At 41.5% G+C, this 19,956-nt stretch overlaps 1 protein-coding gene and 1 non-coding gene across 2 annotated transcripts in view; one reads left to right on the forward strand and one right to left on the reverse strand.

Annotated features, from left to right (window-relative positions):
- LOC111819025 (DIS3-like exonuclease 2) overlaps positions 1-19,956 on the reverse strand; it is a 77,017-nt gene that overhangs the window by 12,488 nt on the left and 44,573 nt on the right. Inside the window, exons 2-3 of the mRNA XM_023724469.1 lie at positions 4,629-4,776; positions 3,923-4,080 (exon numbers count right to left, since the gene is read on the reverse strand). Of these exons, the coding sequence (XP_023580237.1) occupies positions 3,923-4,080; positions 4,629-4,680 (210 nt within the window). The 5' untranslated portion in view covers positions 4,681-4,776. The remainder of the gene's footprint in view (positions 1-3,922; positions 4,081-4,628; positions 4,777-19,956) is intronic.
- Positions 10,977-11,082, forward strand: LOC111819031 (U6 spliceosomal RNA). Its single transcript, XR_002822834.1, has one exon. It is a non-coding gene; the product is annotated as a U6 spliceosomal RNA (small nuclear RNA).

Consider the following 19,956-nt stretch of genomic DNA (forward strand, 5'->3'; position numbering starts at 1 on the left):
GGCTCCACATTTTCTCGCCTGGTTTACTTCAGTAGTCTCCCGAGTGGTCTCTCAGCTTCCACTCTAGATTACTGATCTCACAATGGCCACAAAGATGGTGGCTGGTGTGTGTTTGCTTGCTTTAAGCATAAAGCAGACCATGTCCCTCCCCTGCCTAATACCCATCAGTGACTATTCTTTGAATAAAATCCAACTCTTCAACATGGTCTGCAGACCTACATACATGATACGGCTGCTGCCTTATTCTCTAACTTATTCCCACGTCGTAATTCCCTTGCTTACTATGTTCTTTCTTGTTCCTCGAAAACACTAAGTTTTTTTCTGTTTGCCGTTCTTCCACTAGCTGATCTTTCTGACTATAATGTTCTTGTCCTAACTCTGCAAATGACTGGCTCATTCTCATCCTTCAGATCTCAACTCAGATCCTTCCTCAGAAAGACCATCCCTAACTATCCCACGTAGTTTCTGTAATTACTCCCTCATCTTTCTTAGTTCCCTATTAGAACTTATCATGAGCCATCATTTGTCTTGTTTTTTCTTACCTGTCTTTTCGCCTGTCTCTCCCAGTGAACTGCTCATCTTGCTCACTGGTATAGGGCCTGGCACTCAGTAAGCAGTCAGGAAACATTTGTTGAGCTAATTAATTGGTGTCTGCAGAGGTGGAGTTCTCCCATCCCTCCTGGCATTATTATGAATATCATCTGTTCCTTCTAAATGACTGGGCGGTCCCACAGTAATGTCCCCTCTATCCTTCTCATCTTTAATTCTCACTCAAATGTTTTCTAGCTGATGTCATGCTTAACATATGGTAAAGGTCCCCGAAAACTAGCCCATCCTGTCCTGACTTCCTGGACTAGGACTTCTGAAGAAGTCCAATAACAACTTCACCAATATTCTATTCTAGAGGGAACTTTGACACCACGCCTCAGGCCACCTGAAACACCTTTAATCAAAGCATCGCCTGGGATCCTGAAGACAGCCAATTCTAGCATCTTCATACCCATGTCATCCTTGGTCACCAGCCAAAACCTGAGTCCCTTCCAGGTATGTCTATCCCGTACTCTTATCTCTCCCAACATTTCTATAACAATCTCTCAATATTGTACCTGTAGAGAGAGAAATGACATACGCTCTTCGGTGTCAGTAGTTGTTTACAGAATTTTTTTTTTTAACTACAAGTATATGATCATGTTATTGCTGGTCATTTTCAAACCGAGGGAAGATATTTCTTTGGTCACTGTGGACTCCTCCTCCCCAAAGAGATGAAATGAAATGTTAAATTATTAGTCCAGGTATTGAAAACAAAATAAAAATATTATTCTACTCCTATAAAAAAATCTCTATAATATCTCTCATCTCTGGAAGTGGAGAAGAATGAGGAAGTTACACTATATTTAAGTTTGAATACAAAAGTTAACAAATACTTACAAACAGCTAATAAGTTTCATTTTCCCCAACAGCATCAAAACATCTTTTCTTGTCTAGCTTTTTACCTTGCCCAGCAAGGTCTGCACACAGAAAGTTTCTCTCAGAAAGCAGATGGGCTCTGTTTCTCTGCCTATGAAAATCTTATTTACGGTGTTGTATATTTCTCACGGTGACCTCATATCTGGAACCCATTCCCTTCCCCATCTGCAAAGAACAACTGTTCTCATATGTGGAGGAAGGCTCTGGCTGCACAGTCTCATGAAGTCACAAGCCAGGAGGAATCACTTACAAACTCCTGGGAATGTTATACTGATCAGATTTTTTTTTAATGTCAGCAAAGAGTTGCTTCAAAAGCAAAAATTAAAAGGAGGGGGAGGGGGGACTAATACCATTGCAGAATATTTCCTTTACCCTATCGCTACAAATTCTAGAACCAAAATTCTAAGCTATATTTCTTTGAAGTGACAACAACTGAGGTTTCTCCCCACTCACTCTTCATCAAAAGACTATCTATCTGGATCCTATTCAATTAGTAAATAAATATTTATTCAATATAAATATATCAAGCATCAAGCAAATGCCAGGCACTGTGGTGACCTGTGGGAATAAGACATGACTCGGCCCTCAAGGAGTGAACAGTCTATTGGAGGAAATATAAATGCCAAGAAATGGTAATAGATTTCTAATAAAATGTAAAGAAAGGATTGGCTTCAGGAAAGAGGAAAGAACCAACTCTGCTTACAGAAATAAGATGAGGCTTCTCAAAGGAGGTGACATTTTGGTAGGGCCTTAAAGGACAAGCATGATTACATCTAGCTAGTGGGAGACAGCACTCCGACCACCAGGAACAGCATGTACAAAGTCACAGACGCATCAAAGAGCACAGTGTTTGGAAGAAAAGTCTTGAAGTTCAGGGTGGATGGAGGAGAGAGTTCCTGGAGGAGAGTGGCAGGAGATGAGAATGGGAAGGGCACAACAGGTCCTCATACATGAATCAAGATGACAGGAATAAAGCAGACAGGAGACAGTAGAAGAAACAGAGGCTAGTAGACAAAATGGAGTTCAGTATGTAGGTGAAATGATGAACAGCAAATGAACAGATTAATGAACGCACAAATGAATGGATTAATGAATGCCCATATGCCCAAAGGCAGTTTTCATTCTCCTAAGAAAGGTCAAAGAAATCCAGCGGAGGCTTTAAGAAAAAAGAAAAGAAACCAATACTACCCCTAGTGTCAGTTTTTCCGTTAAGAGTCTTCATCAACTGCATGTGCACTTGCCCACAGGTGAATACAGACAAGTGACGAAAAGAGAAGCTGACAGTACCTGTTAATGGGCTGGATCTTCAGCCAAAAGCACCAGTGTAGGGGCTGTGTAGGAAAATGGTCAATTTTTTCAAGTGAGCCAGCTGGCACATGGCAATATTTCTACACTAATCCAAGAATTAGAAAATAGACTTAATTCAAAGACTATACAGCCCTGCCTCCCTCTCCAGACTTGTTACTACTACTATCTGCCTCATATTTCATTTCCAAGACAACCTAAGCTGCCTTGCTCCACACTGATCCACAAGTTTATGTTTTCATTAGTGCCATTTCCTCTTCATACCTCCTTCCCACACACGTACCACTCACTGAATTGGCCCAAACTAGTCATCCTTCAAGATCCACCATAGGTGTCATCTTCTATAGGAACCCATTCCAGAACCTCAATCTATAGTTTCCCTACCCCCAACATACTCCCACACACCCTGGTCACACTTTTATCCAAGCACTCAACCTTTTATACTCAAATCTCCTGTTCATATGACCTCCCCCTACCCTCACCGGACTGTAAGCTCTGAAGTGCAGAAAGGCATCTTACCTACCTGTACCTCAAGAGCCCCATGTGACCTGCTCAGAACCATAACTGTTCCTGGCTCACAGTGGATGCACAATAAATGTGTGACGAACAAACTGCTGAACGAGCATGTGAAAGTATTTTGTAAACTATAAAGCACTCGATATATATTGGTGGCTGTTGTTCACATGGTTTCCTTTTCAACTTTATCCATTACTCTCCATTATTTAGCATCCATGTGCTCCAAGCAAACTGAACTAGTCAATGTTTCAGTTATCCAAACCCTGTTTCCCACTTCTGTCTTAGTAGTTCACACTAGTCCCTCCATTTGTAAAGCTCTCTCTTATTGTCACTTGTTCAAACTGCACCAACCCAGGGCCTGGCTCAGATATATCCCTTCCAGTAAAGCCTTCTTAGACAGGCCTAACTGGAAGTGATGGCTCCCTCCTCCCAGATCTCAGAGCACTTTGTCTGTACCTGTCTTAAGGATTTATCACCTCTACATGCACTGTAGGTCTAAGAAGCTGGCCCCTGTGCCCAGCATGTCATAATCACTCTCAAAGCACACAGCATAGAACAATAAGCATTAGTTGAATGAATGATTACATCTGATTCCACACAGTCAAAGGATAGCCTTCTAGTACATTTTAAGCACCTGGATAAGTGTTCTTCTCTTCAGGCCTTCTGAGACGTCCTCCTTGGACATGTAGGTTTCAAATATGCTCTTTTTCTTCCCTCGCATGGTCTTGGTCTTTGACTTTTTGTCACCTGGCGAAGCACCAACACCATGTGGGCCAACCACAGAGGACACACCTAGAAACGTGAGTCAGCAATCAACTCTTTCCCCAGTTAAATATCTCTGTATTTTTTAAAACTGGAGACATTATATGCTTTTTCTCCCCATCGTTTAAAAAAACTAACAAGAGACTAAAACTCCCTGATGATGATTTTAAACAGTCACAAAAAGGAATGGATGGGTAAGGAAACATGAATAAAACATACACAGATGAGACTTGAGTTTTGAATCAGTATCACAGTCTGCATGGGGCATAGTCTGAATAACGGGTTCAGTCTGCTGTACTGTTTATAGACACAAACTTTTTAAAAATAGGAATTACTAAAAGACTGTCACCTCTCTGGAGGAAATTAAACAGCTGCACTCAATATCATAATAACCTAAGACAACTAGAAACCATGCCTAATTCTAGAATAAAAAACACTGGAGAATATTTAACAGGTCACCAGAAGAGTTATAATCACCCTCAGCCCCAACGCCCACCCTCCACCTCCACACCCATTCCTCTTGGGTTTCAGGCCTCCTCCTGTTTCCGCTGGAGCAGACTCCATTTTCTTTTTGCTACCTCTGGGAGTCCCCAGGGACTGGAGGTTCAGCTTGTAGTCAGGATGGCTCATCACGGGTTCCAAGGATTGCCTCTTCCTCCAGATCCAGGAAAGCTTCCACTGCTCAGCTCAGAGTCCTCCTGCCTTGAGCAGCTCCGTTGTCACTAACTGAAACCAAAGAGAGATTGGTGACGGAACAGTAGTTAACCTATGGCCGCCTCTGTCCACCTGGAAATTTAGCACTTGGACAGCCCCTCCTGAGTCCTGGCCTCACGTGTCTCCTACACAGTGAGTGAAGCACACATCTGTCCCAAGTTTCTGTTCAAAGCCTTCACCTCACAGGGCCCGTTAGCTTGCTGCTTTAGGGCACTTCAAGTAGAAACTTCCATGTATGGAGTAATGAAGTGTAAATTAAGGAATTCTGCAGTTCTATTCAGCTTGTGAAAAGGAAATATGGCTTTGCAAAATGGTGTCATGATCTACAATCAACAGGCTATAAGAGAATAGGTACTCAGGTCTCAAGTTATTGTTAGCTGCCATTGAGTCGATTCCGACTCATAGCCATCCCATGGGTGCAGAGTAGAACTGCTCCATAGGGTTTTCAAGGCTGTGATCTTTCGGAAGATCACCAGGCCTTACTTCCGAGGTACCTCTGGGTGGGTTTGAACCGCCAACCTTTCAGTTGTGCCCAGTGCTTAACCATTTGTGCAACCAAAGGACTCCCAGGCCTCCAGTAGGACTCAAAAATAAACTAGGGCTCCAGAGACGTGGCATTTACTAAGTTTAACCTTGGACAAATGACTTATCTCCATGAAACCAACTTAGCCAGTACCTTAGAATTCATTATCATAACCTAATTAATCCATTGCTACAACCTGACGCACAAAACTATCCAGGGAATCCCAGATGGTTCACTAGCTTTCAAAAAATGGCAGCATCATAGTTAGACATCTATTTGCCTACTCTTACCTGCCATTACCTCAAACCAGTCATTTGACCAGAAGCCCAGGCAGCTGCTTCTAAGGAATATGAGAGCAGCTGCCTGGATCAGCAAACTGGAATGTGGGGCCCTGCAGCTGGCCCCCTGGCCTTCCACCTGGACATTGAACATGTCATCATAACTTCTATTTTCTAGTCTCTGCTGGCCACCAGCCCAGGATTGAAACCTAACCTTACAAATTTCCAAAATCCTGGTGGCCAGTCTGCTTTCCCATAAAATGGATCAAGATGTCATTCTGAACATTAGCTCCCATTTCCTCTAAATTTCCCACACACATCCTTCACCAAAATGATGTAATTTGTCTTTAACTTTAAATTAATAGTAACTAGAAGAGACGAGAAGCAAGAGAGACAAAGGACAATGAAAAAAAAAAAGTTGGAACCAAATCATGGAAGGCCTAGAAAACCAACCCACTTTTTCAAAGGTAGTAGGGAGTTTCTAAAGCACGTATGAGTGGAAAAGAAGAACAGATCAGAGTTGTGTTTCAGGAAAAATTAACCTTGCACAGGATTCAGAGTAGCCTGGAGCTGGGTGAGACTGGTGACAGCTCCATCTTAAAGATAACCAGAGGAGACCTGATGAAAGGAAAGGCAGGGCTGAACTACAGCTGTACAAGCAGACAATGAAAAGAAGGGCCCCTTAACACAGTACTACAGAGGAAAACGAGGCAGATCTGGAGGAGAACACGGAGGTAGCAATAGTGGCAGATTTCAAGGTAGCAGACTGGGAGATGGTAATTTCACCAAGTTAGAGATGTAGATGTGAGTCTTAAAAACTGAGGTGCTGGCATATCCGAATTGGGTGACTCCAAACCAAGGTTAACAACTCCATTCTGAATTAAACTAAGATTTTCATTTCTACTTTTCTAAAGAAAACATTCAGCCTTTTTGTCAAAGTATTATGACTTGAAAAATAAAGACGGTGGGAGTCAGGATTTCAAACCTGGATAAAGAATTGTTTGGTGCCTGTTAAGAATGTTTATGCATCCCACTAGAATGGCTAAGATTAAAATCAAAGAAAAAAAAATACAGAAAAGAAACAAATGTTGGCGAGGATGTGGGGAAACTGGAACCCTTATACACTGCTGGTGGGAATGCAAAATGGTACCACTGTTGTGGAAAACAGCGTGGTGGTTCCTCAAAAAACTAAAAATAGAACTACCATATGACCCAGCAATTCTACTCCTAGGACTATATCCAAAAGACTTGAAAGCAGAGACTCAAACAGACAAGCGTAGACCAATGTTCATCGCAGCACAATTCACAATAGCCGAAAAGGTGGAAACAACCTAAATGCCCATCAAGAGATGAATGGATAAACAAAATATGGTACGTACATACAATGGAATACTACTCATCCAGCAGGAGCAATGAAGTCTTGATACATGCTACAGTATGGATGGAGCTTGAAGCGAAATAAGCCAATGATAAAAGGACAAATTTATGTATGACCTCACTTATATAAAAAGAGAAGGAAAGGCAAATGTATAGAGACCAAAGTTTATTAGCAGTCACCAGGAGTGGGAGGGACAGGGAAAAGGGGGGTTAATGGTAACAGAAAAATTGTATTGATTACGGGTAGAGCTGCACAGCCAATTACTGTTGTAAGTTGTACACCTGTAAAAAGTTGAACTGGCAAAAACTATCTGATAGATATATTTACAGCAATGACAAAAAAAAAAGAGTAGCTGCTAAGGCTGTTTATGTACAACCAAACACCTCATGGGATTTGGTTCCTTGGTTTGGAGGTTTAGCATCATGGTTTCATGGGACATCCCAGTTAACTGGCCTAATAACATGCTTAGTGCTTCTATTCTACCTCCTACTTCGCTGCGTAGCACCTGGGCTCTTAAAAGCTTGTAAGTGGCCACCCAAGGCACAACAATTGGTCTGTATTCACCTGGAGCAACAGAGGAAGGAGAGTCAGGAGTAGGAGGAAGATATGGAATATATGGCTAATTGCCACCATGAAAAGCTACTTCCTTTGCCATGAGTCTAGAACTGGATGGTGCCCAGCTACCTTTACTGAACATTTTGATCAAAGATTCCATAGAAGAATCCTGACCAAACAGGGGAAAATACAAAACAGAATTTCAAATTCTCATGGACTCCAGACTTCCTGGACTCATGGAGGGTATACGAACCCCTGAAACTATTGTTCTGAGATAATCTTTAAACCAAAAATATCCCCTGAAATCTTCTTAAAACCAAACAATAGTTTAGCCTAACTAGTACAAAAAGGTCTGCCTTGAGCATTATGCTCTTTTAAGAACTGTCTATCTATATAGGATCAAACTGACAATAGCAACTCGGAAGATTAGACAGGAACCTCAGGGGCAGTGAGTTTATGTTAATGGCGGAATAACGCAGAAAAGGAGGATGAGAATGGTTGCACAATTCGAAGAAAGTAATCAATGTTACTAAATTGTACATGTAAAAACTGTTGAGTTGGTTTTGTTTTGCCATGCATATTCTCAACAACAACAAAATAGATAAAATTATTAAAAATTAAAAAAAAAAAAGAATGTTTACACAGCCAGCCTCAGAGAAGGAGCCTTGGTCAACAACAGGTTAGAAGACAGAACTGCTATGTAAAATGAAGTTAGAACCTGTAAGTAACTTTAGTGCCAAGACAGATATATGCAAAGTCTTAGTTCCACATCTTGACTCCCAAATTACATTTTCACTCATTGGGAGTTTTCCATTTTATTTCTCCTAGTTCTTTGTAAAATGTAACTAGATAAGACGTTAAGTTTGTTAAAATCAGGAAGCAGATCACAGCTGTAAAAGTCTTGATTGTCTGCAACACAAAAAGTGCAAAGATTCAGACTTTAACTTCTGTAGATAAACCTGTTATCTTCACTGCTCTTAGGCAATATACCCAGTGAATGCCTGGGCCCTAACTTACTCCCTCTTAGCCAGACGGGCAATGTTTACATTTCAGAGGTTTCAAGTTTGAGTTGATTTAATCTCCTTTCGAACCAAGCGGTCAACTTTTACATTTCAAGGGCTCCAACTAGGGCTGAACAGGCCAGCCTACAATCAGTCACTAAACCCCTCACATTAGGAATGTTTACATGGTTTGGTTTAATATATTGTTTCAGTCTACTTGTATTGGGAAATAAGAGGTTGATGTTAGGAAAGTTTGTAGTTTTACAACTCCTTGTAAATTTTTTCTTCCTTCCCGTGCGCTCCCTTGATGTGAAACCATTTTGCCTTTGTTTGTTGCCTGACAAATACCTCACTGTCCCCCCTGCAAGTCAGAACACATGCTGCCTCTTGTTTTGAGTGCCCATGTGACTCTCCATTTCAAAAAATGACCTTATTTGGGTTTTTTTTTTCCTCAATAAAACTCTTTGTTATAATTTCTAGTGGAGCATCAGTTCTCATGTTTTCACTAACACAGAGAACATGATGAATTCTACTTGGGGTACTATTTATATCTACAAGGCGCAATCCACTAAATACTTGGAAACGGGGCATAACTGAGAGAGAGAAATTAGCCATCTATTTACTTAAAGATCATAGCCCAAATTTTTCTAGAGTGGATGAGATTGCCAAGAGGGTGGGCCGGTAACAGAAGTGAGCCTAAGACAAAATGAGGTAGAGTAACTTTTAGGAAATGTGAAGAAGAAAAAGAAGAAGTAGAAAATTTAACAAAGAAGTTAATAAGGATGTAGGAAAAGAACGAACAAAATCAGGTGTTAAGGAAACAAGGTAGAAAAGAACTTTCAAAGGAGACGGTGGTTCACAGTTAGGGTTTGCTCCACTATTAAGAATACAACTCCCTCAAATAATGCAAGCCTTGGGTGGGGAGATGGGGTAGGGGCAAGCTGCCTCTAAAAAGAAGGCAATTCAAAAGCAAGAGCCAGAATTCAAAATGGAGCACTCCATATTGCAAGTCCTGATAGACACAAGAATTCAAAATTAAGGGAAGTTATTGCCAGTTAAGTGAGGTGGGGGTAGAGATCACAACTCAAATGTCCCTAGGTCAGTTGCATCTGCACTTTTCCTTCATAATAGACATCCCAGTTTGTGTGACTGATACCTAACCTGTCTCTCTATCTCAGAGGGCAAGGAATGTTTGGTTGGGTTCATCCCTGTAATCCTAGCAGTACCAAGCATAGAACAGGAGCTCAAAACCACTCCTTAAACAAATGGATGAGTTTGTTTTCATGGACAAACAGAACACTAAGCAGAGCAGTGTCATTCAGGGAAACTAAACTGAAAACAAGTCAGCAAAGAAAGGGAAAAGAACCAGGAAACAAGCTACACAGCTAGGAAGAGAGTCAAAACTTACCTTTGGATATTAAACCCCTGGGAAGAGATGGAAAGATTCTGAGTGTACAAGACTGCTAATCGGAAGAAGAACATTTCCTTCCCAGCAACGCAGCAGTGAAGGTCCATTAACCCTGGAGAATTACTGGGCATTAACACCCTGATACACTGACAGCACAAGTCAATTTCCAATCCTCACCAGCTTCTAGGATAAGGGCTATTGATAAACTGCTCAACTGCCCCACACTGGTTTCAAAAGAAGGTGTTTTACCACAGAAACAGCTGCACATTCTGAAGAGCTGGGCTGGGATAAGGATGGAATAGGCACTAACAGTCAATAGTGTCATGGGTTCCCCATTACACACTTGTACATAAAGGCAGGAATGATGAGGAATGGGGAAAAGGATTACTCGAGAAACAACAATCTTGAAGAAAGAATGTGGGTGAGAGTAGTGGTGTCTTGAGACCCTTTATATCTCTCAAACCTAGCACAATGCATAGTACATACCAGGTGTTCAAAAATTTGAATAAATACATAAGCCTATTTGTTGTTTTTGTTGTTACGCACCGTCAAGTCTATTCCAACTCATAGCAACCCCATGTACAAAAGAACGAAACACTGCCCTGTCCTGCGCAACCTCATGATCGTTGTTATGCTTGAGCCCATTATTGCAGCCACTGTGTCAATCCACCTCATTGAGGGTCTTCCTGTTTTTCACTGACCCTCTACTTTACCAAGCGTGTTGTCCTTGTCCAGGACTGATCCCCAGATGGTAAGAAAAAGCCCATGGAAAGCAAGAAATGGAAAAAACATGTGAAGGAGAACATAAATTGATAGAATAAAGGTACAGAAAAAAGAGGACAGGATTAAAACAAATCTCATGAAATTAGAGAAATAAACAATTTCTTTTACAAATCAGAAGGAAACACATCGATTAGGTAACAAGTGCTATTAAGATAACCAGCTGACCATTTACCAAAAACAAAAAAGGCCAATATATCCCTACTTCATAATTAAATTTGTTTGAATAAAATTAAAATGTTTAAAAATTACAGAGAGGCAAACAGATTGACTCTGACAGGAAAAGAGAGTGCTCGCTTCGGCAGCACATATACTAAGATTGGAATGATACAGAGAAGATTAGCATGGCCCCTGCACAAGGATGACACCAAACTTGTGAAGCATTGCATGTTTTTAGTGTTAACTTTGGTAAAGGGAAAGACAACACACAATATTGAAGAATCAGTACAACCTGAGCAAGTCATAAAAGCTTCCTAGACACATCCAAACACCTTGAAGGACCAAGTTACTGGGGCTAAGGTGGGGGACCATGGACCTGGGGACATCCAGATCAACTGGCATAACACAGTTCATAAAGAAAATGTTCTACATCCTATTTTGGTGAGTAGCATCTGGGGTCTTAAAAGCTTGCGAGCAGCCATCTAAGATATATCTATTGGTCTCATCACATCCGGAGCAATGAAGAATGAAGAAAACCAAAGATACAAGGAAAATATTAGTCCAAAAGACTAATGGACCACATGAACCACAGCCTCCACCAGCCTGAGCCCAGAACAACTAGATGGTGCCCAGCTACCACCACTGACTGCTCTGACAAGGGATCACAACAGAGCAGGACACAGTAGGGAGGAAATGTAGAACAAAATTCAAATTCACAAAAAAAGACCAGACTTACTGGTCTAACAGAGACTGAAGGAACCCCTAAGACTATAGCCCCATACACCCTGCTAACTCAAAACTGAAGCCACTCCCGAAGTCCATCTTTCAGCAAAAGATGAGACAAGCCTACAAAACAAACAATAATACACGTGAGGAACGTGCTTCTTAGTCCAATCAAGTATACAAGAACAAAGGGGCAACACGTGCCCAAAAGCAAAGATGAGAAGGCAGGAAGGGACAAGAAAAGTGGACAAATGGACACGGAGAACCCAGGGTGTAAAGGGAAAGGTGAGAGTGCTGACACACTGCAGGGATTGCAATCAACGTCACAAAACAATCTGTGTATAAATTTTTTAATGGAAAACTAATTTGCACTGTAAACTTCCACCTAAAACACAATAAAATTTTTAAAAAAGAACACGAGAGAGAGAAAAGCAAGGAAAAGAACTTCCAGAATGGTTGAATGAGGAGTCTGACAAATCATATACCCAAACAGCAACAATAAAACTGGACAAAATTATCAAAAATAACCACTGAGCAACTTTGGAGATGGACCGAAAACATACAAGAAATTGAAAAGTGTTTATTCAAGAAAATCAACTGCATTTCAGTAAGAACAGTGGTGTTTTAGCCTAGGGCTCCTACCATCCCACACCATCCCACACCTACTCCCAGTTATATGGCAGAGAAGTCATACTAGGGCAGGGCAAGCCATGAAGACTGGCAGCTATAGTGTTAGAGAAAGCTAAATTTATTTGGAGCGCAGCAAGAAGAATTCTAAGCCCAGGGGCACTGTTGAAAACAATAACTATCCCAGGGGCAAAAACGCAGGGAAGTTCAGTATCACAGCTAGTCTGTGTTTGCAATACTAATTGAGGCAAGAAACAGATCAGCAGATTACCAGAAATTTAACAGAGAGAACCTGGGAGTGAGACAGCCAAAGTGAATCTTCATAAGATTCTACTTTTCCTTACTAGTCTGGAAGGCTGTGCACGTGTGCAAGAATGCAAACATTCAGGAGAAAAATGAGAAGGTTCTAGCAACTACTCATCCCTGAATGAATGTGAGGCCTTGCAAATGCAGAAAGTAAAAGCCAGGGCAGAATTGTAAACTGCCTAAACTTTGAATGCATTCCCCAAGCTTCACACAGAACCACTAACAAAGAATGGGGGCTACATTGTTTTAAGGCATTTAAATACAATCTCTGACCAATGATAGACTGACCACTAAGACATGGTGACCTAGGAGAAACTTCTAGAAAATCAAACTTAAAAAGAAGAAAAAAAGAACTGAACAGAGACATTAGCAGCTGCACACTGCAGGAGAAATAGACTCCATAAAATTAGTCCAGGCAAGTGACTAAACAAACAAGCTACTACCACCAACCCTGGGGAGGAAAGGGAATCAGAATCCAGAATACATTATCAAAAATATACAGTTTTAAACAAAAAATTTTGAGATGCAAAGAAGCAGAAAAGTGTGACCCAAAAACAAGGAAAAAACAGTTTCAATACAAACTGTCTCGGAGGGAGCCTAGATGTTGGGCTTAGCCAACAAAGATGTCAAAGTAGCTACTGTAAATATTTTCAAAGAACTAAAGGAACTCATGTTTGAAAAAGTAAAGAAAAATATGATGATAATGACTCAACAAATAGCAAAAATGAGACAAGAATTATAAACAAAAAAGAACAAAATGGAAATTCTGAGTTGAAAGATACAGTAAATGAAATGAAAAAGTCACAGAGAGGCTCAATAGCAGATCTGAGCTGACAGAAAAAAGAATTAACAAACCCAAAGGGAGATCAATACAGATTATCTAATCTGAAAAAAAGAATGGAGAAAAATGAATAAAGCCTCAGAGACCAAAACTAGGAATTGAAATACAATCTGAATCCTTTTTTTTTTTTAATGTTTGACCACAAAATTATTTTATACTTTACCTCCCCTTTCTCCCCAAGTCCGGACAGGCTAATAAGAAAATGCGCGCATGCTCCCTTCTTGGGCCCCAGCAGGAAATTAAAACTTCACAAATCCCCAGCCTGCACAGAGGAACTTCTCTTTAGCCCCAGCCCTTAGCCACTATAAACAGCAACCCATTTCCTCCGCTTGCTCAAACCAACCTGAACCTACCTCTGCCCACAATACTCTACCCCAGAAGTCCTCTGTCTGAGTAATAAACTTCCTCTCAAATTCTCCTGGTATGTGGAGTATCATCAAGCTGGACATCCTACTTATTAATTGGGATTCGTCCTACCGCTGAAATGTGACCACAAGACAGGAATGAAAGGGGATATTTCTACCAACCTTACAGAAATTAAAAGGATTATCAGAGAATACTATGAACAACTTTCTGCCAAGAAATTAAACAATTTAGATGAAACAGACAAATTCTTAAAAAGACACAAATTACTGAAACTGCCTCAAGAAGAAATATAAAATCTGAATAGCTATAAAACAAGGAAAGAAATTGAATTAGTAATTTAAAATCCTCCTATAAAGAAAAGCCTAGGCCTAGATAGCTTCACTGGTTAATTCTACCAAACATTTAAGAAGAAATAACATCAATCCTTTACAGACTCTTGTAGAACACAGAGGGAACATTTCCCAACTCAGTCCATGAGGAGAATATTTCCCCTGATACCAAAGTCAGACAAAGATATCAAAAGGAAAAAAAAAAAAAAACCAAACTTTTAACATATAATATAGTTCAGATTTTTAAATTTCTACTTGAATTGCTTTTGTTAATTAGTATTTTTCTAGGAATTTGTCCATTTCATTCAATGTTTCCCTTTTTGCTTTTTGCTGTTTTTTCTTTTTTGTTTTTTTGGCAAAACATTGTTTAAAATATCACCTCATGATTTTTGTAATACTGATAGCTGCAATGTCCTTTCTGCAATGATGAAATTGTTCTACATCTATATTGTCTAATATGGTAGCCTCTAGCTACATGTGACTTTTGAGCATCTAAAAGAATGGCTAGTTGTAAAAACGGCATGGAGGGGGCACCTGACCTCCTCTAATTTCACGAGGTGGGAGAACAATCAAGATCAACAGCCCAAGGTTGATTCCTATGAGGGGGAGGTCAGACATCCCTCCACCCTCCAACCATTTTACCAATTCTGACATCATCTATCCCTCCCACGGCACTCTCTACTTCTCCGCTGGGTTCGATAACTCATTGTGATGGCCACACAAAACTCACAGACCATACTCACAATTATGGGGGTTACAGGGAAGTAACAGGTTACAATTCAGGTTCAGGAATGCTTAGGATACATGTCTTCGATCAGGACGGCCTCTTCTCAGCCATGCCCACAGGCACACCTCTCTCTGGTCTCTCAGCCTCTCGCCCGGCCTCTGCCCTGCTCAGGCAAGTGTTACAAAGCACTTTTAACTCTGCCGGTAAGTGCCCGGAGGTACCCAACTCCACCAGTAAGCCTCCACCCAAAGGTGCTCAGCTCTGTCTCCACAGGTCAGCAAACCTAGCTCAACCAAGTGCCAGGGGCCATCCTATTCCGCCAGCAAGCCTCCTGGCCAAAGGCACTCAGCTTTCTCACTCTGTGGGCCAGGAAGCCCACCACACAGTCTCCTGCAGGTCTCCTGCTGGCCCCCTGCTTTTGCTGCTGCCGTTTCTCTGCTGCCGATTCTCGCTGTCTTCAGCATTACAGCTTTCATTCTCGGTCTCCTAGTTTCAGAAACGTCTAAGGGTAGAGATCCTGGGTCCAAATGACACACTCTGCTCCTGGCTTTTCTTTCTTGGTGGTGGTGAGATCATCCTTCCCACCTCTGGGATGGATCGTTTTAAGCACAGCAGGATGGCAAAACTGATCAATCCCCTCATTAGGGTTCCATACACCTTATTTGCATGGTGCCACCCCCACAAGCATGCCATGCACCTTATTTACATTATTAACAAGCTATCCAATTCCTGTGGTGGGCCACAAGCACCTCATTTGCATAGTCCCACTCAGATATTTGGTGGGAGTTACAAAAACTATGGCTAGAAGGGCCATATTAAATAATTCAGTACACCACAGCCCAACCCTGGTTCTTCTAGCCATTGGTACTTTTATACTTGAAGGATTAACTTCCCCCTCCTAATCATTTTACCAGTCCAAAACAGTCATTGACAATTAGTCCTTCAGTAGGGCAGAGAGTCTTAAGGGTGAGGATACTCAGGCACCAGTCATTCAGGTCTGCTGCAGGTGTCCATCTGATCTGGTCTAAGAATGGCATGAGGGCGGCATCTGACCCCCTCTAACTTCACAAGGTGAAAGCAGAATCAAGATCAACAACTCAAGGCTGACTGCTATGAGGCAGAGGTCAGATATGCTTCCTCTCTCAGCCATCTTTACGAATTCTGACATCAACTATCTCCCCACAGCACTCTCTACTTCTCTGCTGGGTTTGACAATTCATTGCAATGGCCACACAGAACTCACAGACAATACTCATGATTGTGGAGTTTATTAGGGAAGTAACAGGTTACAATTCAGGCTCAGGAACACTCAGGGTACAGTTCTTCCATCAGGACAGGCTATTCCCAGCCGTGTCCTCAGATACACCCCTCTCTGGCCCCTCAGCCTCTGCCCTGCTCAGGCATGTGTTACAAAGCTCATTTAAGGCACCCTACTCTGTCAGTAAGCCTCAGCCCAAAGGCACTCAGCTCTAGCTCCGTGAGTTGGCAAACTTAGTTCCACCAAGTGCCCGAGGGCACCCTACTCTGCCAGTAAGCCTCCTGCCAAAAGGCACTCAGCTTTCTCGTTTCATGGGCTCGGAAGCCCATCATGCTGTCTCCTGCTGGTCTGCTGCTAGTATCCTGGTTCTGCTGCCTCTGCTGCTGCTGTTTCTCTGCCACAGCTTTTCACCATCATCGGTGTTATAGCTTCTCTCTGTCTCCTGGGTCTAGGAGAGTCTCAGCGTAGGGATCCCAGGTCCAAAGGACGCATTCCACTCCTGGTTCTTCTTCCTTGGTGGTGGTGAGATCCTCTCTTTCCTGCCTCTGGGATGGTTCATTTTAAGCCCAGCAGGATGGCAAAACTGACCAACCCCACTGATGGGCCACTTGGGTGGGAGTTACAAGACCATGGTGAGAAAGGCGACACAAAAGCAATCCATCCCACTGTATCGGGTCAGGTTCTCCAAAATTCCATATCATCTTCACCTTTTCTGGTGTCTGATAAAATTTGAGAGAAGATTATTCCCTTACTGTGAGCTTCATGAGATATCAGCATAGCAAAACTTTAAGGGACTTTAGGTTAAGCCACTGTACTCCAGTTCAGCAGTACCTCCCCCTTAGTCTACTCTTTCATAGTTACTGCTTCTACAAGTACAGTTTTTATAATCACAAAACCCTGTTAACCATCAACACTAACAACTGAATCATATAATCCTATTAGCATCTTCCCCTACCCTCACTTGCCCAGACCCATCGGGAAAAGAGGAAACTATTCAGCAGGAATCCTCCCTTGTCCCCCTCATTTAATGTAAGCACGCCCATGAAAGCATGTAAGCCAGCCACTTCATGGCTTTATCTCCCCTCATTTTAGACAGTCAATGTTTAAACTGCATTTTTCACTAAATCTCTCATTCTCTCTATCTAAACTTCTGTTAATCTCACCAAGTTCCTAATTTTAGTTATTGTGTTTTCAAGTATAGAATTTCCATTTCATTCTTTTTTTAAAGTTTCTTGTTCTCTGCTGAAATTGCTGAATCTTGCCTTTTATCTCTTTGAACAAGGTAAGCATTACTATCTATACTAATGTCTACTCCTGATAACTCCAATATCAGAAGCCCCCATGGGTCAAATGCTATGTGCTGTTGCTTCTACTTATTTTCATTCATGTTGTCGCTTTTGTTTTTCATTTTTAATTATGGGGTAGGTGTTGTTGTTGTTCATTGCTATTGCGTCGACGCTGACTCGTGGCGACCATACGTGTGCAGAGTAGAACTGCTCCATAGGGTTTTCAAGAGTGTGACTTTTCGGAAGCAGATCACAGGGCTGTCTTCTGCTGCACCTCTGTGTGGGTTCAAACCACCAACCTCCAGCTAGCGGGACTCCAGGCTAGATATTACATTTGCAAATTTTTTATAGTAATGATTTGTGACCTAGTATACTGTTATCCCACCACTCGTCAGTTTCTTTTCATACTGTGGTGGTTTGTGTGTTGCTGTGATGCTGGAAGCTATTCACCGGTATTTCAAATACCAGCAGGGTCACCCATGGTGGGCAGGTTTCAGCAGAGCTTCCAAACTAAGACTAGGAAGAGGGACCTGGCGATCTATTTTTTAAAAAATTAGCCAGTGAAAACTTTATCAATAGTGGCAGAATATTGTCTGATACAGTGCTGGAAGATGAGCCCCTCAGGTTGGAAGGCACTCAAAATATGACAGGGAAAGAGCTGCCTCCTCAAAGTAGGATCAACCTTAATGACAGAGACGGAGTAAAGCTTTCGGGACCTTCATTTGCTGACGTGGCACGACTAAAAATGAGAACAGTCGCAAACATCCATTAATAATCAGAACGTGGAATGTATGAAGTGTAAATCAAGAAAAACTGGAAGCTGTCAAAAATGAAATAGAATGTTTGAAGATCAACACACTAAGCATTAGTGAGCTGAAATGGATTGGTATTGGCCATTCTGAATCAGACAATCATACAATCTACTATGCCGGGACTGACCAACTGAAGAGGAATGGTGTCGCATTCATTATCAAAAAGAACATTTCAAGACCTATCCTGAAATACAATGCTGTCAATGATAGGATAATATCCATATGCCTACAAAGAAGATCATTTAATGCGACTATTATTCAAATTTACACACCAACAGCTGAGGCCAAAGATAAAGAAACTGCAGATTCTGCAGTCTCAAATTGATCAAACATGCAATCAAGATGCACCGATACTTACTGGTGATTGGAATGCAAAAGCTAGAAACAAAAGAAGGATTGGTAGTTGGAAAATATGGCCTTGGTGATAGAAACGACACCAAAGATAGCACGCTGGAGTTTCACAAAACCAAAAACTTATTCATTGCAAATACCTTTTCAACAACATAAATGACGACTATACACATGGACCTCACCAGGTGGAATACACAGGAATCAAATCAACTCCATCTGTGGAAAAAGATGATGGAGAAGCTCAATACCATCAGTCAGAACAAGGCCAGGCATGTGGCATCTTAAAAGCTTGTGAGCGGCCACTGAAGATGCATCAATTGGTCCCATCCCACTTGGAGCAAAGGAGAATGAAGAAAACCAAAGACACAAAGAAAATATTAGCCCAAGAGACTAAACGACCACATAAACCAGAGACTCTACCAGCCTGAAACCAGAAGAACTAGATAGTGCCTGGCTACCACCAATGACCGCCCTGACAGAGAACACAACAGAGAGTTCTGGACAGAGTAGGAGAAAAGTGTGGAGCAAAACTCAAATTCACATAAAAAGACTAGACTTAATGGTCTGACAGAGAATGGAGGAACCCCCGAAACTATGGTCCCTGGACACTCTGTTAACCCAGAACTGAAACCATTCCCGAAGCCCACTCTTCAGACAAAGATTAGACAGGACTATAAAACAAAACATAATGCATGTTAGGAGTGTGCTTCTTAGTTCAATCAGATACATGAGACCAAATGGGCAGCTCCTGTCCAGAGGCAGGATGAGAAGGCAGAAAGGGACAGGAACTGCTTGAATGGACACAGGGAAACCAGGGTGGAAAGGGCGAGTGTGTTGTTACATTGTGGAGATTGCAGCTACTGTCACAAAACAATATATGCATAAATATTTGTATGAGAAATTAACTTGAGCTGTAAACTTTCACCTAAAGTACAATAAAAAAAAAAAAAAAAAAGGAGGAGGCCAGGGGCTGACTACGGGGCAGACCATCAATTGCTCACATGCAAGTTCAAGATGAAGCTGAATAAAATTAAAACAACTCCATGAGAGACAACGTATGACCCTGAGTACTAACTTACCTGAATTTAGAGACCATATCAAGAATAGATTGGACACACTGAACACTAATGACCAAAGACCAGACGAGTTGTGGAATGACATCAAGAACTTCATACATGAAGAAAGCAAAAGGTCATTAAAAAGACAGGAAAGAAAGAAAAGACCTAAATGGTTGTCAGAAGAGACTCTGAAAGTTGCTCCTGAACGTCGAGTAGCTAAAGCAAAAGGAAGAAATGAGGAAGTAAAAGAGCTGAACAGAAGATTTCAAAGGGCAGCTCGAGAAGACAAAATAAAGTATTATAATGAAATGTACAAAGACCTGGAGTTAGAAAACCAAAAGAGAAGAACACACTCAGCATTTCTCAAGCTGAAAGAACCGAAGAAAAAAATTCATGCCTTGAGTTGCAATACTGAAGGATTCTAGC

The sequence above is a fragment of the Trichechus manatus genome, unplaced genomic scaffold (assembly GCF_000243295.1).
Source record: "Trichechus manatus latirostris isolate Lorelei unplaced genomic scaffold, TriManLat1.0 scaffold00249, whole genome shotgun sequence".
Taxonomy (NCBI): domain Eukaryota; kingdom Metazoa; phylum Chordata; class Mammalia; order Sirenia; family Trichechidae; genus Trichechus; species Trichechus manatus.